A 27,888-nucleotide genomic window follows, 5' to 3' on the forward strand; every position below is an offset into this window, starting at 1 on the left:
CATCACCCAACCTTTACTTATTGGCAATCTGCCACCAGAAACCTCGCTATACAACTGTTTGCATAGACAGGTAACTGTAGTTCATCTGATTAAAACACTGTTTCCCTTTAAATGATCCAAGGCTCCGTTCCCGAGGTATGATACTTTTTCTTCATATGCAAATTAGGCCTTTGGTGCAGTGAGGCCGTGACCATTGCTCTTGTTGCACCCAAGCTCCACTCCTTTCTGTGGCCAGCTCCTCCACTGCTTGGCCCTGTCAATTAGAGTAGACAGGGAGGGGCTGGCCACAGAACGGAGTGGAGCTAGGGTGCAAAAAGAACAATGGTGACGCCCTCATTGCACCAATGACCTAATTTGCATATGAAGAAAAAGTATCATAACGTGGGAACAGATCCTCCGATCAACAAAAGCAAAACAGCATTTTAATCAGGGGAACTACAGTTATGTGTCTATGCAAACCGCAGGATAGGGAGGTCGCTGGTGACCGTGTTGATATGGGGGGGTTCCTCTTCTACCATGGTACTCAACAGTGTCTATAAGGTTTTATCACTCTGTTTTTACATTACATTAGAAGCAGGACCTCTTCTTTGTTATGGTCCTGATGCGGGTCTTTCCAAGGCACTATGACTAAAGCACTGGAATCTGGAACAACATTCTGGTCAACTGGAGACCTTCAGTACCAATGAACTGGGATGGAAAATCAATAGAAACTTTACAATACACTGACTTCACAGTCATAGTTTGAGTTTTCCTTTAAGAATAGAGCTTGGGTCTTCTCCGTTTTAGACCATGGTTCCTGTGATTAAGGAAAATATTTTGGAAATGAGCCTTCAGTTAATGGTAAATGGAGAGGTATACTAACAGTCTGCTGTCTGGGGTTAACATTGCATTCAGTGGTATACTTAGGACGTATTAAGATGAATGGGCGAAGATGTGAATGCAATAACCCCAAGCATAGTTCATGTACTGCTTGAGAAAAAAACTATCGAGTGAGCAAAGCTACCTTTCAAGACTAAGTTCTTCTACAAAGTGCATCTAAGATAATAAATAAATAAAAAACAACCTGTGGATGTAATTGTGGATTAGTGTTGCATCGGGTTTCAAGGTCTCGATACTTTGACACCCGATTTGGTTCGATAGTGGGGTTACCCATTTTTCAGTTCCTATCAGAGAACATGGTGTGTGCACAGTGGAGAAGGCAGGAGGTCGCCCTTCCCTCTGTGACGCGGTTGGCCACTGCCACCAATGAAAACGCTGAGTTGGCAACTCGGGGAGGGAGTGTAAAGCCGCCAGCCACTGCGCCAGCATTGAAAATGAGAGTGAGTGGAGGGTTGAATGTGAGGAGGCAGTGTCGGTGATGGAGAGAGGATGGGAAATATTCTACACAGACGAATGGAGGGTTTCACTGATCTGCACTACGGCCAGACAGCAGCATAGGAGAACATTGGGGTTAATGTTGCCAATACTTGAGATAAACAATGGGGTCACTTAGTGTTAATGTGAGGCACATAGGGGGAGATTTATCAAACTGGTGTAAAGTAGAACTGGCTTAGTTGCCCATAGCAACCAGTCAGATTCCACCTTTCATTTTTGACAGCTCCTTTGGAAAATAAAACGTGGATTCTGATTGGTTGCTAAGGGCAACTAAGCCAGTTCTACTTTACACCAGTTTGATAAATGTCCCCCATGGTGTTATTACTTTAGTACCTCACATTAATAGTAAATGACCCCATCAAGTACCTCCTCATATTAATGAGCAACACTGGGGCTAATGGGTGAGGTACATAATGAGGTTACTTAGTACTAATGTGAGGCATATAGAGGTTCAAAATTAATGCCATATGCCTCACATTAGCAGTAAGTGACCCCATCAAGTACCTCTTCACATAATGGGCAATATGGGGTTAACGTGAAGTACATGATGGGGTTATTTACTATGCATATGAGGCACATAGAGATCCAAATTGATATAACATGTTCCTTACATTAAGGGGTTATCCCATGGCTTATGTAAAAACAGATCATATAGTAATGACAATCTCTTTCTAACAAAGTCAGAACCAGCCCTGTACCTCACATGGATCCAGAGATCCTCATTCATTGCTCTGCTAGATTTATATCAAGGGGCGTGTCTTCTCTGCTGCAGCTCAGGGGGCGTGTCCATGCTCTCCCTATCACAGCTCAGGAGGCAGTTGAAGGATGAAAATGAGCATGTGCGGCCATCACAGTGGGCAGGTCAAAGAAATAAGAAAAAAAAACAAAAAACTGCAGGTGGCGCTACACCGATTTTTATTGAATAACTCAGTGGCTATGCAACATTTTTAATTACATGCAATTACAAAAGTATTAAGATCCAGGTGCTGGTTTGACAACGGCATAATATTTTTCGTGGGACAACCCCTTTAATAGTGTCTAACGCCATCATGTACTTTTACCCCCATGTTGTCCATTATGTGAGGAGGTACTTGATGGGGGTTAATGTGAATCATATGTTTTTATCAATTTTGACTTCCATGGACCTCACATTAATAGTAAGTGAAGTACCGGTACTTTCTCACATAATGCGCAATCAATACTTTGCCAAAAAAATAAAAATACACATTAACCTTATGTTGCCCGGCTAATAACTGTGACTTTATGTACAGGTCTACACACCATTCGGTAGCTGTTGGCCAAGTGCTTATTCTCCCAACACCCCATACATGTTCTGTGTTTTCTGGTGACTCAAAGGATCGAGCATGTTGAACGTTACTGTGCCTGATCCTTTCCCTTGACACATGCACAGAGAACGTCAGCTAGTCCCTCATACATATTCAATTTCAGCAGGACCAACCCGTCTTTAGTCTAGTGTGTATGGCCACCTCTACAGTCCCTGATTTCTGGACTGTTCTAACAAACCCCCATGGTGATTTCAGAAAGTCAGGGGCGGATTGGCCATTGGTCCTTACAGGGGAATTTTCCGATGGGCCAATGCCAATAGCGGTGAGTGTACTTCTGTTTTCAAGTTCGGCGTTCTAAGGTTCGGGTTATCTAAAAATTCTGTTACTGATTTTGCTACCCGGACCATGGTAGCAGAATCCATAACGGAATTCTTAGATAAACCCCGAACCTTGTACGCCGAACTTGAAAACAGAAGTTCGCTCATCCCTAGTTGTTAGTCAATGCATTGTTTCTAATGTGGGAGTCATGGCTGATTAAGTGCAGGACTATAATAGTCCTGATGGACAAGTCACCTTCTGTATCGTATTGAAAGCTGCAGCCTTTCTTCTAGTCATGGACACTGTCTCATTATTCAAATTATTAGTCACTGCTTGGCGAGTCCCAGAGGCATTTGGAAATATCTGCATCCTAGATCCACAGATGGCATTAAATCCTAGAGTAGATTTGAAGAACATCTACATGGGACGTCTAGAAATAGCCTCGAATGACAAACAATACGGGGAGGTTTTCACTATTAAACCATGACCTCTTTTAGCGATCACTATATCCACAAACCGGTGACTAGCGTTATTAATTAAGTGGATTATGCCATGATTAATGTCAAAATGAAATTTAGAGTTCATATAGTACATATAGTACCAATTTTTCCTTTAATATGCAAAGAGGTACCGCCCGAGGAAAGAGAAGCATCTTGCAAGCATCACCTTGTGGAAGATCCAACTTTCCATTAGGTTTGGGACATCAGGGAAATGACTAGGCCAAATATCGATCCGTAGACACTGTCTTGGGATGCTTGCCCCATGTCAGAATGGAGTGAGATTCTGGGTGGCCGTGTGATTCATTGGATGGATCTTAGGCAGAGTGCTAGGTCTCCTTAAAGGGGTATAACCATCTCAGACAATAGGGGGCATATCGCTAGGATATGCCCCCATTGTCTGATAGTTGTGGGTCCCAGAGGCTATCTCGTAAAGGCAACCGACAAAGTCCCGGAAGGCGCACCCTCCATTCATTTCTATGGGCCCGAAGAAAATAGCTGAGCCAGCACAATGTGCTCATATTGACTTCTATGGGGAGAGTGCTTGGTGGTGTCCAGACCTTGGGAAACCCGAGGTCCTCCAGCCACCACTTTCCCCGGTCCATTCTCAATATAGGGACGGGTCTCCGTAATGGGACCCGCACTTATCAGACAATGGGGGCGTTTCCTAGCAATATGTCTCCATTGTCTGAGATGAGAATACCCCTTTAAGGAGACCTAGCACTCTGCCTAAGATTCATCCAAGGCATTACACCCAGCCAGCCAGAATACCACTCCGTACTGATGAGGGGCAAGCACCCCGAAACAGAGATATGCACCCATTGTCTCAGATGGGAATACCCCTTTAAGGAGACCAAGCTGTGCATGGAAACTTATAGGCACATTCTCCATGGAAATAATATGCAAAGAGGTACCCCCCAAAGAAAGAGAACCTTATGGAAGTGGCTCCCTATGAGTCAAAATCTGACCTTTTTAAACAAGCCTTGGGGACATTAACAAGGCATGTTTGGGTGGGCTATTTTACTTTATGTCCAAGGCTTGTGAATAAGTCAGATTTTGACTCATAGGGAGCCACTTCCACAAGGTTCTCTTCTTTGGGGGGTACCTCTTTGCAATATTATTTTCCCATGGAGCATTGCCTATTAAGTGTCCATACACAGCTGGTCTCCTTAGAGCTCATGTACACAAACGTATTTTCTTTCTGTGTCCGTTATTTTTTTTCCCCAGACAAAATGCGGAGCCATCGGAAGTTACTCGTGTGCATTCCATTTCCATATGTCCATTCGCAAAAAATTGAACTTGTCCATTACGGACAAGGATAGTACTGTTCTGTTAGGGGTAGGGTTGGACGATATCAAAAAATATTCCCACGATAACGATATTAAGAAATTTAATCGCGATAACGATATATATCGTGATAAATGCCCATTTAGAAGAAAAAAACACTTGGGGCCACAATGAGACATCTATTACTGTATGGGGGCAGCCACAAGGAGACGTTACACTGTATGGGGCAGCACACAAGGAGATGTTACACTGTATGGGCAGCCACAAGGAGACGTTACACTGTATGGGGCAGCCACAAGGAGGACGTTACACTGTATGGGGTAGCCACAAGGAGACGTTACATGCATGGGGCAGCCACAAGGAGACGTTACACTGTATGGGGCAGCCACAAGGAGACACCACTGTATGGGGGCAGCCACAAGGAGACACCACTGTATGGGGGCAGCCACAAGGAGACCCCACTGTATGGGGGCAGCCACAGGAGGACACCACTGTATGGGGGCAAGCCACAAGGAGACACCACGTATGGGGGCAGCCACAAGGAGACACCACTGTATGGGGGCAGCCACAGGGAGACACTACTGTATGGGGCAGCCACAAGGAGACGTTACACTGTATGGGGCAGCCACAAGGAGACGTTATACTGTGTGGGGGTAGCCACAAGGAGACGTTACACTGTATGGGAACAGCCACAAGGAGACGTTATACTGTGTGGGGGCAGCCACAAGGAGACGTTAATTACGATACCATTTATAACAATTAAATAATCAACACATTTATTTTGTGACACTGACAACCAAAAGTCAAAAAACAGCCCCCAGCCCTCTGATCAAGCCCCCCCCAGCCTCTGATCAGCCTCTCATGTGCCCCCAGCCTCTCCCTCTTATCAGCCCTCTCTGTAACTCCCCCGGCCCCCCCCCCCCCCCCTCAGTATTATTCATTGGTGACAGTGGCCACAGGGTCCCCTCCTCCCTCCCATCATTGGTGGCAGTGGGCAGTGCGCCCCCCCCCCCTCCCTCCCCAGTATTAATTATTGGTGGCAGTGGCCACAGGGTCCCCCCTTCCCCTCCCATCATTGGTGGCAGTGGCAGTTCCGATCGGAATCCCAGCAGTGTAATGCTGGGGCTCCGATCGGTTACCATGGCAGCCATGACGCTACTGAAGTCCTGGCTGCCATGGTATGTTAGTGAGCAGCATTATACTCACGTGCGCTGTGGCCGCCGGGCGCTACTTCTGTCTGTGTGGCGTATTGCTAATGCTTATAGCATTAGCAATGCGCCGCACAGACCATGAGAAGAAGGAGCGGCCACGGGCACGTGAGTATAATGCTGCTCACTAACATACCATGGCAGCCAGGACTTCAGTAGCGTCTTGGCTGCCATGGTAACCGATCGGAGCCCCAGCATTACACTGCTGGGACTCCGGTCGGAACTGCCCTACTGCCAACAATGATGAGGGGGAGGGGGACCCTGTGGCACTGCCACCAATGATTAATACTGGGGAGGGAGGGGGGGGCGCACTGCCCACTGCCACCAATGATGGGGGGGAGGAGGGGGACCCTGTGGCCACTGCACCAATGATTAATACTGGGGTGGGAGGGGGGGCGCACTGCCACTGCCACCATGATGAGTCAGAGACTGAAGAACATTCCCGGCACCCGACCTCTGAGAGGACGCTGTGATTCCGCGCAATTAACCCCTCAGGTGCCACACCTGAGGCGGTTAATTGCGCGGATCACAGCGTCCTCTCAGAGGTCGGGTGCCGGGAATTTGAGTCACAGAATTCCTTCCCCCACGCCGCACTGCTAAGAGCGCCGCCGCAAGTGGCAGCAGGTATCGGGGACATTTGCACGAGTACAAGTACTCTGCAAATGTCCAGTATCGGTTCATGCTGGGGCAGGCGGCCGCGGGACGCAGATTAGAAGCGGTCAGCGCACATGACCGATTCTATGATGTCACGAAATACAGCGGTAATTTAGGAAACGGCGATATCGCCATGCCGCCGTTTTTTTTAATACGCGGTATATCGTGATACCGTATATCGCCCAACCCTAGTTAAGGGCCAGCTGTTCCGTTCCGCAAAAATACGGAATGCACACGGACATCATCCATATTTTTTTTGCAGATCCATTTTTTATTTTTTTTTGCGGGGACGCGGCACGGAACTACGGATGCGGGTGACACACAATGTGCTGCCTGCATCTTTTGCGGCCCCCCGTAGAAATCAATAGGTCCACACCCATTCCGCAAAATGGTGAAACTGATGCAGACTCATTCATACGGTCGTGTGAATGTAGCCTAACAAATAAAAACCAGCCCTGAGCCCCTATTAGAGGCTTCTGAGTTAATCGATGGGGAGAGGTGGCGGTCCCCTGTTCTGAATGTATGTGTCAGAGTGGGTCTCTCGATCTGGAGGTCCACATGGAAAGCCTATTATTATTTAATAACCTGTGTAATACTATATTCTTCCTGTGGGGGCACTGCAGGGCAGTGAGAGAGTGGATCTGGAGAAGAAGACAAGTTATCTGATAAGTACTGAATGATGTGCGGGAATGTATGTACATAGCAGTTTTAAATATTTTTTTTTTCTAATACTACATTTGATGATAATGTGCAATTCTTTTTCTTGCAGTCATACAGGGGACTGAAGCTTCACCCCAGCTTGTACCTTTTGCTCCTTATCCTCAGTAAGCTGTACCCGTTCTCCCATGGATGGCACCTATTCTGCACTCAGCATGGCTCCTTTCATCCCATATATAATGAGGTAATCAGTAAAATATGATGTTAAGGAGAGAGATAATTCAGCAGAAAAGCTAAAGGAGATACTATAAGACGGGATAATCCTAATTCATGGTGAGGTAAAATACCCGGTGGCGTAAGATGCTACCAATTATTTAGAAGTGCGTGACTCTTAAAAATTTAGTGATGTCTGTACTCCAGAAACTGAATCATATGCCAGCTCGGCGCTAGCTTGAATTTTAGATGTAACTAGCTGAAGGACCCGGCTTCGCTCAGGTATATTTAGTCTATTTCATTAAATGTTTGTGTGTGTCGTTAAAAGATATCAACACTATCCACTATGGTGAATCTACAGACCCCGCCCCCAAAACAGTGACCTCCACAGCCCCCACCTTAACACTGCCCCCCCACAGTGCCCCATCCCTTAAAATTGGACCTCAACAGCAGCCCACCCCCTTAACTTTGACCTTTATAGCAGCCTTCCCCTTTAACAGTGACTTTCACAGCATACCAACCCCCCCCTTGACAGCGAACCTCCCACAGGGGCCCGCCCCCTTAACAGTGACCTTTACTGGATCGGGGGCGTGTCCTTTTGAACAGCTCTCTCTAAGACAGCAGCACATACTGTCTGCAGTGTGAGCTGCAGGGAGAAAGTCACCGTCCACTTCCACCTCTGCAGCTGACAGAAGTTGATTTTTACTTCATTTTTCCAATCCCTGTTGCTCAGGAGTGGGATGGGGCGTGGCCTAACCAGATCGGGGTGTGGCTTAGCGGGATCTAGAAGTTGATTTTTACCTTAATTTTTTCAATCTCAGTTGGCTGAGGAGTGGGAGGGGGCATGGCCTAACCGCATCGGGGGCATGTCCTTTTGAACAGCTCACTCTAAGACAGCAGCACTGTGCTGTCTGAGTGTAAGCTGCAGGGAGAAAGTCACCATCCCTCCCACCCCTGCAGCTGACAGAAGTTTATTTTTACCTTCTATCTTTTCAAACCCCGTCGGCTCGGGAGTGGTGGTGGTGGTGGTGGTGGGGGCGTGGTCTAACCCAATAAGGGGCGTGGATTAGTGGGGCTTGGGGGCGGGGTATTAAGTCTTTTGGGGGTGGACACATTGTGACAGGGGGCGTGTCTGGGCTCCTTCCTGCAAGAGTCACCAAAATAAAGCCTGTTTAGGCTAATAACCACACTTGTCCCAGATAATAAAACTTAACTTTTACTACCATTAGTTAAAACACTTTCCTAAATATAAGTGGATGTGAGCAAAAACTAGGTTAAAAGTATCTCATGCCCTGTCAGTTCTGAAGCTTATTGCTGCATCTGCAATGTCCGTCGAGGGTGCACTCCCCATGCCTTCACATGCTTAGCAGACCAGGGCAGCACCGTCCTATATGTGTTTGAGAGGAATAGTGCTTTGTGGCAAACAATGTTTACTCTAAGATAGCTTCACTGGTGGTTTGCTACACTAGTTGCCAGAACTGACTAGGACATAGGAATCTAAAACCACTGATTGCTGTCCCCCAACATGTTTCGCCAGCTAACCTGGCTTCATCAGGGGTAACGGACAGAATTGAATAGAGACGCCATCCTTGAACCTTATAAAGTCTAACTCCCCCCTGACAACAGGGTGGAGAGCCAATGAGCACAACGAGTGTGAAAGGTAGGATCACTCCCTCAATTCTAATGCCAGTAGAGAGGCCAGAGTTCACAGTGACTCGTAGCACCGTCATCTAGATGGGTGTAACTTGTTGATGAGGATGCTCCTCCAATACCTGCGCAGGGACTTACCTCCTGCCAACACCACTGTACTGCCCAAAACAGGCTGCTCGTCACAGTGCGCATGCGCCAACACTTAGACTCAGGGCGTACTCTTCCGCCCCAGTGCGGCTGCGCCCAGACTTAGTCTTGAACCTCACAGACGGACCACTCGTCCCAGTGCGCATGCTCGTACCACTCGTCCCAGTGCGCATGTGCCAGCACTTAAACTCTAAACACGAACCGCTCATGCCAGTGCGCATGCGCCAAGTCTTAAACTCAGTGCGGCTGTGCACGGACAAAGACTGGAATGCCCAAAACAAGCCGACCATACCAGTGCGCATGCGCGAACACTTAGACTTTGGGCTCATTCCTCTGCCCCAGTGCGGCTGCGCACAGACTTAGTCTCTCAGCATGGGCTATAAGGATGTGTGCCCCCCATGCCTTTCCTGCAATAGTCTGTAGAGAAGTGAGGAACCGCACTCTGTTCAAGTAGTATCACCGGTGCCGATCAAGGGCTTATTAGGCCGTATCCAAGTGATAAAATATTGAGGCACTCAGTCTGAAAGTTTTGCAATTCAAATGTATTTTTTTATTTTTTCATTTTTCTGCATCATCCATTTGCCCGTGGTATATTAAGGAATGACAGACTATTTCTGACCAGACGTTTTGGTCACGGTGGACCTTCATCAGTGGTCATGTTATCTGTGTATTGGATAGAGGTTTGCCTGGGCGCGTGACCGAAACGTCTGGTCAGAAATAGTCTGTCATTCCTTAATATACCACGGGCAAATGGATGATGCAGAAAAATGAAAAAATAAAAAAATACATTTGAATTGCAAAACTTTCAGACTGAGTGCCTCAATATTTTATCACTTTCCTGCAATAGTGACGCCCCTCTGGGCACCTTACTGGCTCATTTGCATACCAAATAAACTGCATTTTCAGAAGATAGAAAAGATCTATTGCTGGAACAAAGGCACATCTTGAAATGAGGTACTAAGTGCTATTAGGCCATGGCTTTACTTCAATAGCAATTATCCTGGTGACAGATTTCCTTTAAAGCTCTCCTACAGCAGTGAAGATAAATGGCTGGGTTGTTATGGAAACCTAGAGTAAAACTGTGTATGTGGAGACTGGAGGACCTACGAGCTTCTATTGGCTGATAAGGGTCACGTGACCAAGCTTCTATTGGCTAATGCATTTTTTGGGAATATCTCAGGAACGGTACATCCTAGAGAGCTGAGACCTGGTCTAAAACCTTCCCGGACACCTGATGTACCTGTGTGCCAAATTTCGTGATTGTAAATGCGACGGTGCGGATTCCTTTAGCGGACATATATACATACACACATACACTCAGCTTTATATATTAGATTTCAACTACTCTTCTAGTTGGCAATGCCCCTTTTGCTAAGTTCTGCCCACTTTTTTTTATTTTTTTTAAGTTCAAGAATTTTTACGCAAATTGCCACTTGCACAATAATTTACTACTTTTGTACGCCAGCAAACTGCTCTACAGCCTTTGTAAATGACCCCCATTGTCTCTAAACATCAGTTCTCTGCTGGGTAATCAGTCATACTGGATTAATGGATGCCAGATCAGTCTTAAAGGGGTTCTGCCATGAAAAATATTCTACATTGCAGCAATGAATGTGGAGATCTCTGGATCCATCTTAGGTACAGGGCTGGTTCTGCAGATTGTCATGTACTATATGATATTGAATTTCCATTTTTTACATTAATCATGTGATAATCCCTCTATTCACATATTATTTTTGCTTAACATTTGACGTAAACTTCGAGAATGCTTCCAGTGTATACATTGAATGCATTCTTGTGGTCCATTAACATGATGAATGCCAATAAAGTGTAAAAGTGTATCTGACTGGGCATTATAAACACAAGAACCTATGGGCAGTGGATGCATTTCAATTGCATACAGTTGGAAGAGGGGGATACATATGAGAGAGGGTGGGGGAGCGATGAGAGGGAGAGAGATGAGATATATATATATATATATATATATATATATATATATATATATACACGCACAATATAGTTAGATAGAGATGAGATAGATATGATATAGATACATATTAGATAGATATTAGATAGATAGATAGATAGATAGATATGAGATAAATATATACATATCTAGAGAAACTCCCCAACCCCAGAGACTGACAGATCCTGAGCTGCTACAAACTGAGCGCCCACAGCCTGCTCATCGAATTTGGGCAGCATCGACAGAGGTACATGCCCAGAGAGAGAAGACTGTGCCAGCAGTGCGACCAGGAGGAAGTGGAGGATATGGCTTACTTTCTGCTGCAGTGTCCCAAATACTCAGCAGTGAGGGACTCTCACTTCAGGAGACTGTCTGATCTCTGCCCAGACTTCACCTCCATGGAGGAAGAAGAGAGACTCTCCATACTTCTGGGGGAAGAGAAGAACACACCGGCCATAGCTGTTCAATATATTACTGCCTGCCATAAACTGAGAGGAGCCTGATATACCATGGACTCCTATATCCCCACCCTGGATATGTCCCCATCCACCAACCCTATTTAGTCCTGCCAATAAAGCGGATTTGATATGAGATGATAGATAGATAGATAGATAGATAGATAGATAGATAGATAGATAGATAGATGTGAGATAGATAATAGGTAGATATGAGATAGATAGATATGAGATAGATAGATACGTGAGCAGTAAGCCACAGTGCACTAATACTGTTCTGATTGTAGACTCCAATGGTAAATACTTGAACACAAAGCGACTTTTCCAAGGAAAAAGAGTCAGTAAAATTTGCTGCTCTACTATCGAACAAGCAGCAGTCATCATCAATAATCCATATTTCATCAAACCAAACCACATTATCATACATACAGGCACCAATAACCTCCAGGAACAGCAGATAGCAGGACAACTGAGCTAGCTAGCAGGGACAGCACAACAGAAATTCCCCAGCTGTAAAATCATCCTGTCATCTCTGCTCCCAAGAAAGGACATCCCTGAACACAACATCCAGAGCATCAACACAGAGCTGGCAGCTAAAATCAGCGCCATGCCAGACATCACCCTTGCACAACACCCCTCCATAAGCCATCATCACCTATATGAGAATAAACACCTCAATAACCAAGAAGTCAGCCTTCTAGCCAAAGAATTCAAAGACATAGTGCTCAACAGAGACCCCCGGCCCTGACCCTACACAAGACAAAAACCTATGGAAAAGTCACCAACAACAAATAGACCTGAAACCTCATACCCTCCTCAACAAACTGGAAATGGTGACCTTTACCGCAAAATATGGCCATCAGAGGCACAAACCATGGAGGAATCCACGTGCCTCACATAGAGTAATGCAGAGCAGAGACATTGAGAAGATAAAGACCCTGCTCAGCACTCAGAACACTGACTGGACCCTAATGCTACAATATGGCCACCAGTCAAGAATCCAGCTTGTCCTATGCAGGGCAGCTCATTACAAGGTATACGGACAAACCATGACATCTCTTATTGTCAGCAGCTGGAACATTCAGGGCCTGAACGCTTTAGCCTTCGGATGTAAGACGCATGATCCAGACTTTACCCAAAGACTAAAAAACATTGACATACAGATCCTCCTAGAAACATGGACTAAGACAGAGAATAAATCCTTGGTGCCCACCGGATAGAGGGAGATCTCTGTCCCTGCTCTGAAAAACAAAAGCTTCAAGCTGGGCCGGAGCTCAGGAGGAATATTAGTTTGGTATAAAGAGGAGCTCCATGAGCAGATCAGACCAGTAAAGAAAGGAGACAGCCACATCTGGGTAAGGATAGGCCACTCCATCCTCACCTCTCGGGCTGACGTCTACCTCTATGCAGCATACATAGCTCCACCAGAGTCTCCATACTTCAATCCCGACAGCTTTGATATCCTACAGAGGGAAGCCGCCCATTTTCAGGCCCTGGGCAATGTTCTCATCTTTGGAGACCTGAATGCAAGAACAGGGAAGGAGAGAGACTACTTGACAACTGACGGAAATGTCTATATATTCTGAGCAGACACTGACTGTGACAGCTCAGTGCACACTGAGAAACAGCTATGACAGCACAGTAAATAAAAGTGGCAGAACATTGCTGAACTTATGTCGAAGCCTCGGACTTCATATTCTCAATGGCCGCACCAAGGGAGACTCTCTTGGTAGCTACACCCTAAACTCCCATGTAGGCAACAGTGTGGTAGACTATGCCATCAGAGATATGGACCCCAAAAATTTTGGTGGCTTCATAGTCACCCCACAGACACACCTGTCGGACCACAACCAACTGCTCCTATACATTAAATCCACAAGTAAACCACCGGCACAAACCTTTCAGCAGACCGGCCTCTTTAACCTACCTCCATATTTTAAATGGTCCAAGATGTCAGCCCCAAAGTATATGGAGACCATAAACAGCACAGAGATCCAGGAGATGCTCCATAACTTCCATAGTAAAGTGTATGAGCTGACCCCAGAAGGAGTAAATCTCGCGGTAAGGGACTTTAATAATATACTTTGCACCATGGCGGAAATGTCTGACCTCAAAAGATGCTACAAAAGTTGGTTTGGCCGGGAGTGTAAAGATATAAGGAAGGCGCTAAGAATGGCCTCAAATAGGAAACGCCAAGATCCGAACAACCCCAGTCTGAGGGAAGCCTACAGCAACATACAAAGGCAATACAAAAAAAAACTCAGAAAGAAAAAGCAAGGCAACATCTCAACCAAGGTCCTCCAACTCCTGCTCTCCAGGACAACTCCTTCTGGGAACTATGGAAACACATGAACAAAACCAACAAGAACACCAACCTCCACATCCAAAATGGCAACATCTGGCTCCAGTACTTCAAGGATCTTTACAAAGCCACCTTGAGAGAGGACCAAAGCCCAGAACAAAAAGAAATCGCGAAAAAGCTGAAGGATATGGAAGAAGAAAATCAGAATTCCAAAACCCTTTAGACACACTGATCACACTGCAGGAGATAACAGAGGATAAAGAGTAAAAAAGCCCGCGGCCCAGATGGGATCCTTCCAGAAATAATCAAATACAGCCCGCCAGGTATCCAGGCCGCATTAGTAAAACTCTACAATGTTGTGCTGAGTGCCGGCTACTTCCCCCAGAGCTGGAACCAGGGCATCATCACCCCCATACACAAGGGCGGAGACAGGTACGACCCAGCCAACTATAGAGGGATATGCGTCAGCAGTATCCTGAATAAGAGGATCCTCAGCTTCCTCACCTAGCATAACATCCTCAGCAGAAGCCAAGCAGGCTTCATACCAAACCACCGCACCACAGACCACATCTACACCCTGCAGAGCCTCATCAAGAGCCATGTCCACAGTACAAAGCATAGAAAGATCTATGCCTGCTTTGTGGACTTTAAGAAGGCCTTTGACTCAGTGTGGCATCCGGGCTTATTCCTGAAACTTCTTGAAAGCGGAATAGGAGGAAAAACATATGATGTCATCAAAAGTTCCTACACTGAGAACAGATGCAGCGTGAAAGTAAATGGAAGGAGAACGGCTTATTTCCGGCAGAGCCGTGGAGTCAGACAGGGCTGCAGCCTCAGTCCAACCCTGTTTAACATCTACATCAATGATCTGGTGGCGGCTCTGGAGTCCTCCACAGCACCTGGTCTCGCCCTCCATGACACCGATGTGAAATTTCTCCTTTAGGCCGAATGCACATGGCCGTATGATCTTTACGAGTGTATTACTGTAGTTCAGCGGCGGCATGAAGCGCACGGCGTCTTAGCAACCAATGACGCCGTGCGCTCCTGCTCTCAGCAGGATGCCAGGCCGGGATACCACGGACCGCTCACGGCCGTGTTCCACGGCTGTGTGCATTCGGCCTTATGCAGATGATCTTCTGCTACTATCGCCAACTGAGAAAGGTCTCCAAGATAACCTGAAAATCCTGGAGAAGTTCAGTAATACGTGGGCACTGCCCATCAATCCAAAGAAAACCAACATCATGGTGTTCCAGAAAATAAACCGGAAAGAAGCCGGGCATCCTCCCTTCCTTCTAAATAACTATCCACTTTCAGAAACCGACAGCTACACCTACCTGGGCCTAGAAATCAGCCAATCAGGGAGTTTTAAGAAACACTGAAAGACAAGGCGAGCAAAACCTTCTATGCCATCAGAAGGCGTCTGTATCACCTTAAAGCACCAGTGACCATCTGGCGTAAAATCCTTGACACCATCATAGCCCCAATCCTCCTGTATGGCAGCGAAGTCTGGGGCCCAGACATATACCCAGACTGGGCAAAGTGGGACTCTGGGCCAACAGAACTATTCCACCTAGAACTCTGCAAACACTTTCTCCAGGTCCACAGGAGCACCTCAAACAGTGCCTGTGGAGCAGAACTGGGCAGATTCCCACTTTAGGGTACTTTCACACTAGCGGTATTCTTTTCTGGCATTGAGTACCGTCCTAGGGGCTCTATACCGGAAAAGAACTGATCAGTTTTATCCCCATGCATTCTGAATGGAGAGCAATCCATTCAGGATGTCTTCAGTTCAGTCTTTTTGACTGATCAGGATGGAGATAATACTGCAGCATGCTACGGTTTTTATCTCCGGACAAAAAAACGGAACCCTTGCCTGAATGCTGGATCCGGCATTTTTTTCCATAGGAATGTGTTAGTGCCGGATCCGGCATTCAAATTGCCGCATTGACGGATCCAGTATTCCGGTCTGCGCATGCGCAGACTTTTAAAAATGTGAAAAAAATAAATACTGGATTCGTTTTGCCTGATGACACCGGAAAAACGGATCCGGTATTGCAATACATTTTTCTGACTGATCAGGCATTTTTCTGACTGATCAGGATCCTGATCACTCAGAAAAAATGACATGCGTTTGCATACAGTTTGCCTAATCAGGCAGGCAGTTCAGGCAACGGAACTGCCTGCTGGAATCAAAGAACGCAAGTGTGAAAGTACCCTTACTTTGCTGTTCAGAAGCGGGTGCGATCATTCAGAGTCCATCTGCATAGCAGCAGTCCCAACTCCTACCATCACAAAGCCTTGCTACACCATGAAGCCCCAGAAAAACAAAGCACCCTGCAACAAGCCACTAACCGATATAGCCTGACAAAGGGCGAAATCCAGTTACGATACACAAGTACAAAGAAGATTATATTAGCGTCTGGAGAAACGACATACAAACCTCACAGAAGCTGACAGTATACCAGAGCCTGCAGAGGGAGTACAAACTGGCCCCATATCTGGAGAAACTCCCCAATCCAAGAGACCGACAGATCCTGAGCCGGTACAGACTGAGCGCCCACAGCCTGCTCATTGAATCCGGGCGTCACCGACATAGGTACATGCCTAGGGAGAGCAGACTGTGCCATCAGTGCGATGATGAGGCTCATTTCCTGCTGCAGTGCCCCAAATACTCAGCAGTGAGGGAGACTCACTTCAGGAGACTGTCTGATCTCTGCCCAGACTTCATCTCCATGGAGGAGGAAGAGAGACTCTCCATACTGCTGGGGGAAGATGAGAACACAGCGGCCACAGCAGCACAGTATATTACTGCCTGCCATAGACTGAGAGGAGCCTGATATACCATGGACTCCTATACCCCCACCCTGTATATGTCCCCATCCCCCAACCCTACCCAATTATTTCCCACTTGCTTTGGCAATGCTGAAATGTTTTTACTCCTGCCAATAAAGCTTATTTGATTTGATTTGGGCTACGTCTATACGACGACATTTGTCGCGCGACAATTTTTATAATGGCATGTTATGGTGTCGCACTGCAACATGCTGCGACTGCGACGCAACAGTCGCAGAAAATCCATTCGAGATGGATTTTTCTGCGACTGTTGCGTCGCAGTCGCAGCATGTTGCATGTTGCAGTGCGACGCCACAGACTGCCATTATAAAAATTGTCGCGCGACATTAGTGCAACAAAATGTTGCGCTACAAATGTTGCAGTGTAGTTGTGCCCTATCTGTCGCGCGACAAATGTCGTCGTGTAGACGTATCCTTATAGGAGATGGTTAGATATTTGATAGATAGATAGATAGATAGGAGATAGTAGATAGGATATAGAGAGATAGATGAAAGATAGATAGATAGGAGATTGATAGGAGATATATATATATATATATATAGATAGATACATAGATATGTGATAGATAGATAGATACATATATATGTGATAGATAGATATATAGATAGATTTAAGAATGAATAGATATGAGATTAGATAGATGGATATATATGAGATAGATAGATAGATCGCTGATAGGTTTGTTTTTGGTCCTGTTGGCAGGTGCAGCGCTTGCACGCGTTGTTAGCTGATTGCTCAGGGCAGTTTATGGTGCAATTAGGAGAAGTAAAGTTTTAGATGTAATGAGATCCCAGCACACCCACACACGGACAAACCAATAAACATGGCAAGCTGAATATGTGATGGGTTCCAGCTGAAGGGTGGGCAGCAACAGATTAACCTCCTGACTGCTGGCTGCCCAGCACCAAGAGTGGGATGCATAAATTATTTGTTTTCCTTTTATTTCCTTTGATCTGGTGTTGACACCATGTTACTCCCCTCTTTAACCACTGCCATCATAAATAACGGAGGCGTGCCCTGTAGATAGACAGTTACACATTGTAATTCTGTGTTTGGCTTTTTAAGACCTCTTCAGACATATCTGAAAGTATGGCTACTTTCACACTGGCGTTTTGAATTCCGTGTGCGATCCGTTTCAGGGATCTCACAAATGGTTTAAAACGAATCAGTTCAGCCGCCCCAATGCATTCTGAATGGATAATGGATAAGAATCCGATCAGAATGCATCAGTTTGGCTCCGTTCCGCCTCCATTCCGCTCTGGATACGGACACCAAAACGCAGCTTGCAGCGTTTTGATGTCCGCCTGACGATGCGGAGCCAAACGGATCCGTCCTGACTTACAATGTAAGTCAATGGGAGCGGATCCCTTTTCACTGACACAATATGGTGCAATTGAAAACGGATCCGTCCCCCATTGACTTTCAATGTAAGTCAGGACGGATCCGTTTTGACTTTGTTCTTCATAATGCAAGCGGATCCCACCAAGATCTGGAATTGTAAATAAAAACTATTTCTACTTTAACCGCCTCAGGACCGCCGTACACAGGATTGCGTCCTGGCGGCGGCCCTGCTCTTCTGGGTGGACGCGCCGGTGCGTCCTCTCGCGATGGCCGAGATTTCCTGTGAACGCGCGCACACAGGCACGCGCGTTCACAGGAACCGGAGGTAAGCGAGTGGATCTCCAGCCTGCCAGCGGCGATCGTTCGCTGGCAGGCTGGAGATGTGATTTTTTTAACCCCTAACAGGTATATTAGACGCTGTTTTGATAACAGCGTCTAATATACCTGCTACCTGGTCCTCTGGTGGTCCCCTTTGTTTGGATCGACCACCAGAGGACACAGGTAGCTCAGTAATATGTTGCACCAAGCACCACTACACTACACTACACCCCCCCCCGTCACTTATTAACCCCTTATTCACCCCTGATCACCCCTGATCACCCTATATAGACTCCCTGATCACCCCCCTGTCATTGATTACCCCCCTGTCATTGATAACCCCCTGTAAGGCTCCATTTAGAGGTCCGTATGAATTTTACGGATCCACTGATAGATGGATCGGATCCGTAAAAATCATACGGACGTCTGAATGGAGCCTTACAGGGGCGTGATCAATGACGGAGGTGATCACCCTATATAGACTCCCTGATCACCCCCCTGTCATTGATTACCCCCCTGTCATTGATCACCCCCCTGTAAGGCTCCAATCAGAGGTCCGTATGAATTTTACGGATCCACTGATAGATGGATCGGATCCGTAAAAATCATACGGACGTCTGAATGGAGCCTTACAGGGGAGTGATCAATGACGGAGGTGATCACCCCATATAGACTCCCTGATCACCCCCCTGTCATTGATCACCCCCCTGTAAGGCTGCATTCAGATGTCCGTATGATTTTTACGGATCCACTGATACATGGATCGGATCCGCAAAACACATACGGACATCTGAATGGAGCCTTACAGGGGAGTGATCACCCCATATAGACTCCCTGATCACCCCCCCTGTCATTGATCACTCCCCTGTAAGGCTGCATTCAGATGTCCGTATGATTTTTACGGATCCACTGATACATGGATCGGATCCGCAAAACACATACGGACATCTGAATGGAGCCTTACAGGGGAGTGATCACCCCATACAGACTCCCTGATCACCCCCCTGTCATTGATCACCCCCCCTGTCATTGATCACCCCCCTGTAAGGCTGCATTCAGATGTCCGTATGATTTTTACGGATCCACTGATACATGGATCAGATCCGCAAAACACATACAGACATCTGAATGAAGCCTTATAGGGGGGTGATCAATGACAGGGGGGTGATCACCCCATATAGACTCCCTGATCACCCCCCTGTCATTGATCACCCCCCTGTCATTGATCACCCCCCTGTCATTGATCACCCCCCTGTCATTGATCACCCCCCTGTAAGGCTCAATTCAGACATATTTTTGGCCCAAGTTAGCAGAAATTATTATTTTTTTTCTTACAAAGTCTCATATTCCACTAACTTGTGTCAAAAAATAAAATCTCACATGAACTCACCATACCCCTCACGGAATCCAAATGCGTAAAATTTTTTAGACATTTATATTCCAGACTTCTTCTCACGCTTTAGGGCCCCTAGAATGCCAGGGCAGTATAAATACCCCACATGTGACCCCATTTCGGAAAGAAGACACCCCAAGGTATTCCGTGAGGGGCATATTGAGTCCATGAAAGATTGAAATTTTTGTCCCAAGTTAGCGGAAAGGGAGACTTTGTGAGAAAAAAAAAAAAAAAAATCTATTTCCGCTAACTTGTGCCAAAAAAAAAAAATTTCTATGAACTCGCCATGCCCCTCATTGAATACCTTGGGGTGTCTTTTTTCCAAAATGGGGTCACGTGTGGGGTATTTATACTGCCCTGGCATTCTAGGGGCCCTAAAGCGTGAGAAGAAGTCTGGGATCCAAATGTCTAAAAATGCCCTCATAAAATGAATGTGGGCCCCTTTGCGCATCTAGGCTGCAAAAAAGTGTCACACATGTGGTATCGCCGTATTCAAGAGAAGTTGGGCAATGTGTTTTGGGGTGTCATTTTACATATACCCATGCTGGGTGAGATAAATAGCTTGGTCAAATGCCAACTTTGTATAAAAAATGGGAAAAGTTGTCTTTTGCCGAGATATTTCTCTCACCCAGCATGAGTATATGTAAAAAGACACACCAAAACACATTGCCCAACTTCTCCTGAATACGGCGATACCACATGTGTGACACTTTTTTGCAGCCTAGGTGGGCAAAGGGGCCCACATTCCAAAGAGCACCTTTAGGATTTCACAGGTCATTTACCTACTTACCACACATTAGGGCCCCTGGAAAATGCCAGGGCAGTATAACTACCCCACAAGTGACCCCATTTTGCAAAGAAGACACCCCAAGGTATTCCGTGAGGGGCATGGCGAGTTCCTAGAATTTTTTATTTTTTGTCACAAGTTATGACAATGGTTTGGGTAAAAGTTATAGCGTTTACAAACTATGGTACAAAAATGTGAATTTCCGCTTTTTGAAACAGCTCTGACTTTCTGAGCACCTGTCATGTTTCCTGAGGTTCTACAATGCCCAGACAGTACAAACACCCCACAAATGACCCCATTTCGGAAAGTAGACACCCTAAGGTATTCACTGATGGGCATAGTGAGTTCATAGAACTTTTTATTTTTTGTCACAAGTTAGTGGAAAATGATGATTTTTTTTTTTTTTTTCTTACAAAGTCTCATATTCCACTAACTTGTGACAAAAAATAAAAACTTCCATGAACTCACTATGCCCATCAGCGAATACCTTGGGGTGTCTTCTTTCCAAAATGGGGTCACTTGTGGGGTAGTTATACTGCCCTGGCATTCTAGGGGCCCAAATGTGTGGTAAGTTGTTTGAAATCAAAATCTGTAAAAATTGGCCGGTAAAATCCGAAAGGTGCTCTTTGGAATATGGGCCCCTTTGCCCACCTAGGCTGCAAAAAAGTGACACACATGTGGTATCTCCGTACTCAGGAGAAGTTGGGGAATGTGTTTTGGGGTGTCATTTTACATATACCCATGCTGGGTGAGAGAAATATCTTGGCAAAAGACAACTTTTCCCATTTTTTTTATACAAAGTTGGCATTTGACCAAGATATTTATCTCACCCAGCATGGGTATATGTAAAATGACACCCCAAAACACATTCCCCAACTTCTCCTGAGTACGGAGATACCAGATGTGTGACACTTTTTTGCAGCCTAGGTGGGCAAAGGGGCCCATATTCCAAAGAGCACCTTTCGGATTTCACCGGACAATTTTTACAGATTTTGATTTCAAACAACTTACCACACATTTGGGCCCCTGAAATGCCAGGGCAGTATAACTACCCCACAAGTGACCTCTTTTTGGAAAGAAGACACCCCAAGGTATTCGCTGATGGGCATAGTGAGTTCATGGAAGTTTTTATTTTTTGTCACAAGTTAGTGGAATATGAGACTTTGTAAGAAAAAAAAAAAATCATCATTTTCCACTAACTTGTGACAAAAAATAAAAAGTTCTATGAACTCACTATGCCCATCAGTGAATACCTTAGGGTGTCTACTTTCCGAAATGGGGTCATTTGTGGGGTGTTTGTACTGTCTGGGCATTGTAGAACCTCAGGAAACATGACAGGTGCTCAGAAAGTCAGAGCTGTTTCAAAAAGCGGAAATTCACATTTTTGTACCATAGTTTGTAAACGCTATAACTTTTACCCAAACCATTTTTATTTTTTACCCAAACATTTTTTTTTTATCAGAGACATGTAGAACAATAAATTTAGAGAAAAATTTATATATGGATGTCGTTTTTTTTGCAAAATTTTACACCTGAAAGTGAAAAATGTCATTTTTTTGCAAAAAAATCGTTAAATTTCGATTAATAACAAAAAAAGTAAAAATGTCAGCAGCAATGAAATACCACCAAATGAAAGCTCTATTAGTGAGAAGAAAAGGAGGTAAAATTCATTTGGGTGGTAAGTTGCATGACCGAGCAATAAACGGTGAAAGTAGTGTAGGTCAGAAGTGTAAAAAGTGGCCTGGTCTTTAAGGGTGTTTAAGCCCTGGGGGCTGAGGTGGTTAAACAACGTATTATCTAAAAATGACCTATGTTTTAATATTTTTTTTCTAATTTTATGTGATTAAAAAAGAATTCCTCTATATTCAGAAAAAAATCTTTAATTCCTGCAGTTTTCACAGTGGACACTGACTAATAATATGTTGAAACGTTCGGTTCTGTACAGATCACTTATTAGCAGTCATCTATTTTTAATCACAGGAAGAATTACAGTGACAGATATAGATAACACAGGATCCACCATTCACAGTAGGTCGGTGATGTCACAGCTTATCTACTCCCCCTCCCTGTACAATGACCCCTGCACAGGTCCAAGAGCATATCTAAAAAAAACTCTTCCATAGAAGTCAGTGATTCAGCTCCTGTCCATTGTGTCTATGACCCATGGTGGCTGCTGTAAAATATCCCTCCAATTGTTTTTAATCGGAGATGGCCACCCCCATAATTATGTTCAGAAAATAAAATAAAAAAATGTATGATTATAACATAAAAACAGTTTAAGGGGTTCTCAGTGAATTAAGAAAATGTAAATACTTTATTAAAGCTTTATTAAAAATAAGTTCCCAAATACTTTTTTTATTAGTTATAATAGCTTGTTTTGTCTAGGGAGCAATCATCAGGGGAAATAAAATGAGCAATAGTGACCCTGTGCCCACTGACATCTCCATTCTGCTGGCAGGCATGGCCACTGTAATGCTCACCTGCCCTCCTGCTTTGTGTTCTCAGTGGCCTGTCCCCACTGGTATCTCTGCTCCTTCTTGGTGAGAAAGGCCACCAGAATAGCTCTGCTCCATCCACTCCACTTAGGTTGAAGCCTGCTTCTTTCCTGCAGCTCCTCCCAGCTCTTAACTGGCCAGCACATGCGCACCTTAATCTTTCCTAGCCTGTGGCTGTCCACCCCATGATTTTCAAGGTACTTTCTCCTGTGGGAAGGTGCCTCAGCAATAGTTTACCTGTGTTGCTAAACCCTGCAAATGTGTGCTGTTATACTATCTGATTACTCATGCATAACTCCTGCCTGACTACTGGATTTGACCCTCTGTTGCATGACCTGACTTTTGCCTGATTCCTGGTTTTAAACCCATGCTGTCTGCCCTGACCTTTGGCCTGTTTTTGGATTGTACATGTTTTTGCCTGACCCATCTGTGTCTCTTGACCCCTGTGGGTCAGCTGTTAAAAAAAAGACATTACTCCAAGAGAAAAGTGTAGGTGCATAATAAAGGTTACTGCAGGGGATCACTGTGTGTGGTGCCCATATTACACCACATCAAATAGAGGCATTGGTATTCATTAAATGCTAATTTTGAGTGAGATCCGAGTTTGCCAGTTTGAATAGCTACTCACCAGTGGCACTCACTGAATAGACTTGATTATCGTCTCTTACGTCAACTTGTTTGTGCTGCGTTGCCTTTCTTTTCACTAGTTACAGTTCATTTTGCCTGTCTACAAGCCTAACCTATATACTCACTTAGCAATGCCGCCCATATGCTCACATGTAGGGTTGTACCGGTTATCCAATTATTGATACTCAATCGATACTTTTGTACCAGTATCGATTCGCCTTTTACCAATACTTTGCTGCGCTACTGCGCAGCCTAGTATCAGAGAATATGGCACGCGCTGCTCTCAGCACGCGCCATTTTCCCTCAGCAGCACAGGGGAGAAGAAAGCAGTCTCTCCCTCCCCCCTGTGCTGCTGCTGCCACCAGTGAGAGGGGAGGGGGAGGGGCTGTGGCCACTGCGCCACCAATGAAGATAATTAACGTTTAATACAGATTCAGGAGGTGGGTGCCGGCGGCAAAATCACATAGCCAGCACCCGACCTCTATGACAGGGAGCTACGATCAGCGGCAGTTAATCCCTCAGGTGCCAGACCGATGATAAGACGCACCCTAGGTTTAAGAGGAGGAAAATAAGAAAAAAATATTTTTCATAAGACCTCATATCAGATCCTCAGATCAGACCCCCATAAATATCAGGACATCTGATCAGACCCCCATAAATATCAGGACATCTGATCAGACCCCTATAAATATTAGGACATCTGATCAGACCCCCATAAATATCAGGACATCTGATCAGACCCCCATAAATGTCAGGTTATCAGATCAGACCCCCATAAATATCAGGGTATCAGATCAGGCCCTCATAAATGTCAGGACATGACATCTGACCCCCTTATCAGGACATCACATCAGCCCTTCATGTCAGAACCACATCAGACCTTGTATCAGCCCACATAGTGAGATCCCCATCAACCCACATAGTGAGACCCCCATCAGCCCACATAGTGAGACCCCCATCAGACCTCAGATAAGCCCACATAGTGAGACCCCCATCAGACCTCATATCAGATTAAAATGAAAACTATCTGTACGTGGTCAGGACAGTGCAGCGCCGGCCCCAGAAAGAAAGACCAGGGAGGGTGAGTACTACAAGCGCTTGCGGCGCTTCGCTCCCCTCTCCCGTCACCTAATTCATACTAGTGATCACTTATAGTGCGTCTTATAAAGCGAAAAATATGGTATCTTTATTGGTGGCGCAGTGCGACCATCTCCCAATATAAAAATATTGGTGGTGAATTGCGCCCTTCCCCCACCCCAGTATTATAATCATTGGTGGCAGTGGCCACAGTGTCCCCTCCGCCCTCTTCATTGGTGGCGCAGTGGCAGTTGTGATCGGAGCCCCAGCAGTGTAATCCTGGGGCTCTGATTGTTTACCATGGCAGCCAGGATGCTACTGAAGCCCTGGCTGCCATGGTAAGCTCCCTGCTGCTGTGAGCACAAAGCACAGAGCAGCAGGGAGAGTGTAAAGTCCTATACACCCTAATAGAGCTCTTTTAGGGTGAATAGGACAAGGGATTAAAAGATCCCAGCTTCTAGCCCCTAAGGGGGGAAATAGTTATTAAATAAAAAGTAAAAAAAGAAAAGTAAAAAAAAAAAAAAAAAAATTATTAAGTATAAATCACCTTCTTTCCCAATTTTACATGTAAAATATATAAACAATAAATAAATAAACATATTACATATCGCCACGTCTGAAAAGTACAAATTTTTAAAATATAAAAAAAATCTCGTAAAAGAAAAAAAAAAAAAAAAAACTGCGTGATTCGCCATTTTTTTTAGTCACCTTGTCCCCCCCCAAAAATAGGATAGGATTGTTTGATTATGGGCCGGACGTTCCATAAAATGTGGAATGCACGCAGCTTTTTTTTTTTTTTTGTGTGGTATCAAATGGTATCGAGTATCGCAATACTTTTTTATAGTATCAAAATCAAATAAAAATTTTGATATCGTGACAACCCCACTCACATGGAACTAGCACCGTGCTGCAGTTTCTGCAATCTCGTATAAGCAGTATTGTTTAAGCATCACTAATTCGCAATGTTGGCCATCCCTTAGGGTACACATGACTGGTCTACCACGGATATTTTGCTGCAGCAAAATCAATGCAAATGCTGTAGATTTATTTATTTTTATTTCGTTATTTTATGCACTTATATAGCGCTACTATATTCCGCAGCGCTTTACAGACATTAGCATCCAACTGTCCCCAATGGGGCTCACAATCTTAAGGTCCCTATCAGAATGTCTTTGAATTTGCAAAGACATACATTGCATTGCAAAGGTTGAAATATGCATCAGAGATCTGCGATCTAAAATTGACATGCTGTGGTGGAGTTTAATCCCGCACCTCGTATTATGCGCCGAGTTTATTTATTTATTTTCACTTTTTTTTTTTTTTGCTGCGACTGTAAAATCCTCAGCATGTACACTAGATTTGTTTTTATATGTAGGGTATTGTTCACAGTGAGTTTTTTGTTTTTTTATGCTGATTCCGTCGCAGAAACAGCATCGGACTGATGGGAGACAGTGACTGACGTGTATTTTTTTTTTCTTTGCTCTAAACAAAAGTATATCCTGCCCGATCTTGCCGAGGCTTCTGCCATGAGACCCATTGAATGAGGACTTATTAGCTGGCAGACTTGAGACACACACATAACATGACCTATATACCTCGTCGGTCACCTGTGATCACAGCTCTGGGTAATCGACTTTTACAAGCAAATCAGTACTTAGAAGATAAGGAGCAGTTACAAGGTTATCCCAGCAGGTTCACTTTCCCCTATAAGGCTCAATATATGACATATTGCTAGGAAGACTGCAGTGATCAGCAGTTCACTTCCTTAAAGGAAAGGTACAGTCGAGCTTTTACTGTAGTTCGAACAAGTCCGTTGTGTTTTAATTTTACAGCAGAGGTTTTACCCTTTAAATTGTCTTCATAAAGAACTTAAAGGGCGTGTCACTTTAGCAAATAGTATTTTATTATGTAGAGAAAGTTAATACAAGACACTAATGTATTGTGATTGTCCATATTGCCTCCTTTGCTGGCTGGATTTATTTTTCCATCACATTATACACTGTTTGTTTCCATGGTTACAGATCACCCTGCAATCCATCAGTGGTGGCCGTGCGTGCACACTGTAGGAAAAAGCACCTGCCTATGTGCGCTCCCACGGTCCTGGCCTCCAGAGAGGCCGGCACTTTTTCCTATAGTGTGCAAGCACGACCACCACTGATGGATTTCAGGGAGGTCGTAACCATGGAAACGAGCAGTGTATAATATGATGGGAAAAATGAATCCCACCAGTAAAGTAAGCAATATGGAGAATCAGAATACATTAGTAAGTGCCTTGTAATAACTTTCTCTGCATGATAAATGCCACTTGCTGATGTGAGACAACCCCATTAAAGGAATTCTCCACTTTGGACAACACCTTGATAGATGGGCTTTTAACAATCAGCTGTTCAAAAATTGGAATCAGTGGGGAAACCTGTCAATAAGGGCTCTTTCACATGAGCGGTTGCCTTGTGGGTAATCCGCTGCGTGAAAGAGAGCCAAGCCCCGTCTCGGACAGCAGAGACACAGAGCAGTAACATGACTGATAATGCTCCGTACCTCTCTGTGATCTTTTTACTACAAAATCACGGTGACAACTTTATCTCACTGTGATTTTGTAGTAAAAAGATCACAGAGAGGCAAGGAGCATTATCAATCATGTTACTGCTCCGTGTCTCTGCTGTCCGGAGTGGGGCTTGGCTGTCTTTCACGCAGCGGATTACCCGCACGGCATCTGCTCGTGTGAAAAAGCCCTAAGTGTTTAATTTCAATACAGCTCCACCGAAAGGCAAAATAAGTATTACACCAGTTTAGTCTGTGTAATGGAGGACAAGTCCTGTTACCTCTCTTTGCTTCGACCCTGAACAGGGCGCCTACCCCTCTATAAATTCAGAATTTCGTAATCGGGAACATGAAAGCGATTGGGAAGTTTTCTATTAAAAGGGTATTCCGGTTTAATTGAATTGATGACCTATCCTCATGCTGGTACTGTATTATTCTGCGT

At 45.1% G+C, this 27,888-nt stretch overlaps 1 protein-coding gene across 1 annotated transcript in view; it reads left to right on the top strand.

The window, feature by feature from the left end:
- Positions 1-27,888, top strand: part of THADA (THADA armadillo repeat containing) — a 591,430-nt gene that overhangs the window by 253,258 nt on the left and 310,284 nt on the right. Inside the window, 2 exon segments of the mRNA XM_040430339.1 lie at positions 7,402-7,462; positions 7,464-7,525. Coding sequence (XP_040286273.1) covers positions 7,402-7,462; positions 7,464-7,525 — 123 coding nt within the window.

Source organism: Bufo bufo, chromosome 4 (assembly GCF_905171765.1).
Source record: "Bufo bufo chromosome 4, aBufBuf1.1, whole genome shotgun sequence".
In the NCBI taxonomy this organism is placed as follows: Eukaryota; Metazoa; Chordata; class Amphibia; order Anura; family Bufonidae; genus Bufo; species Bufo bufo.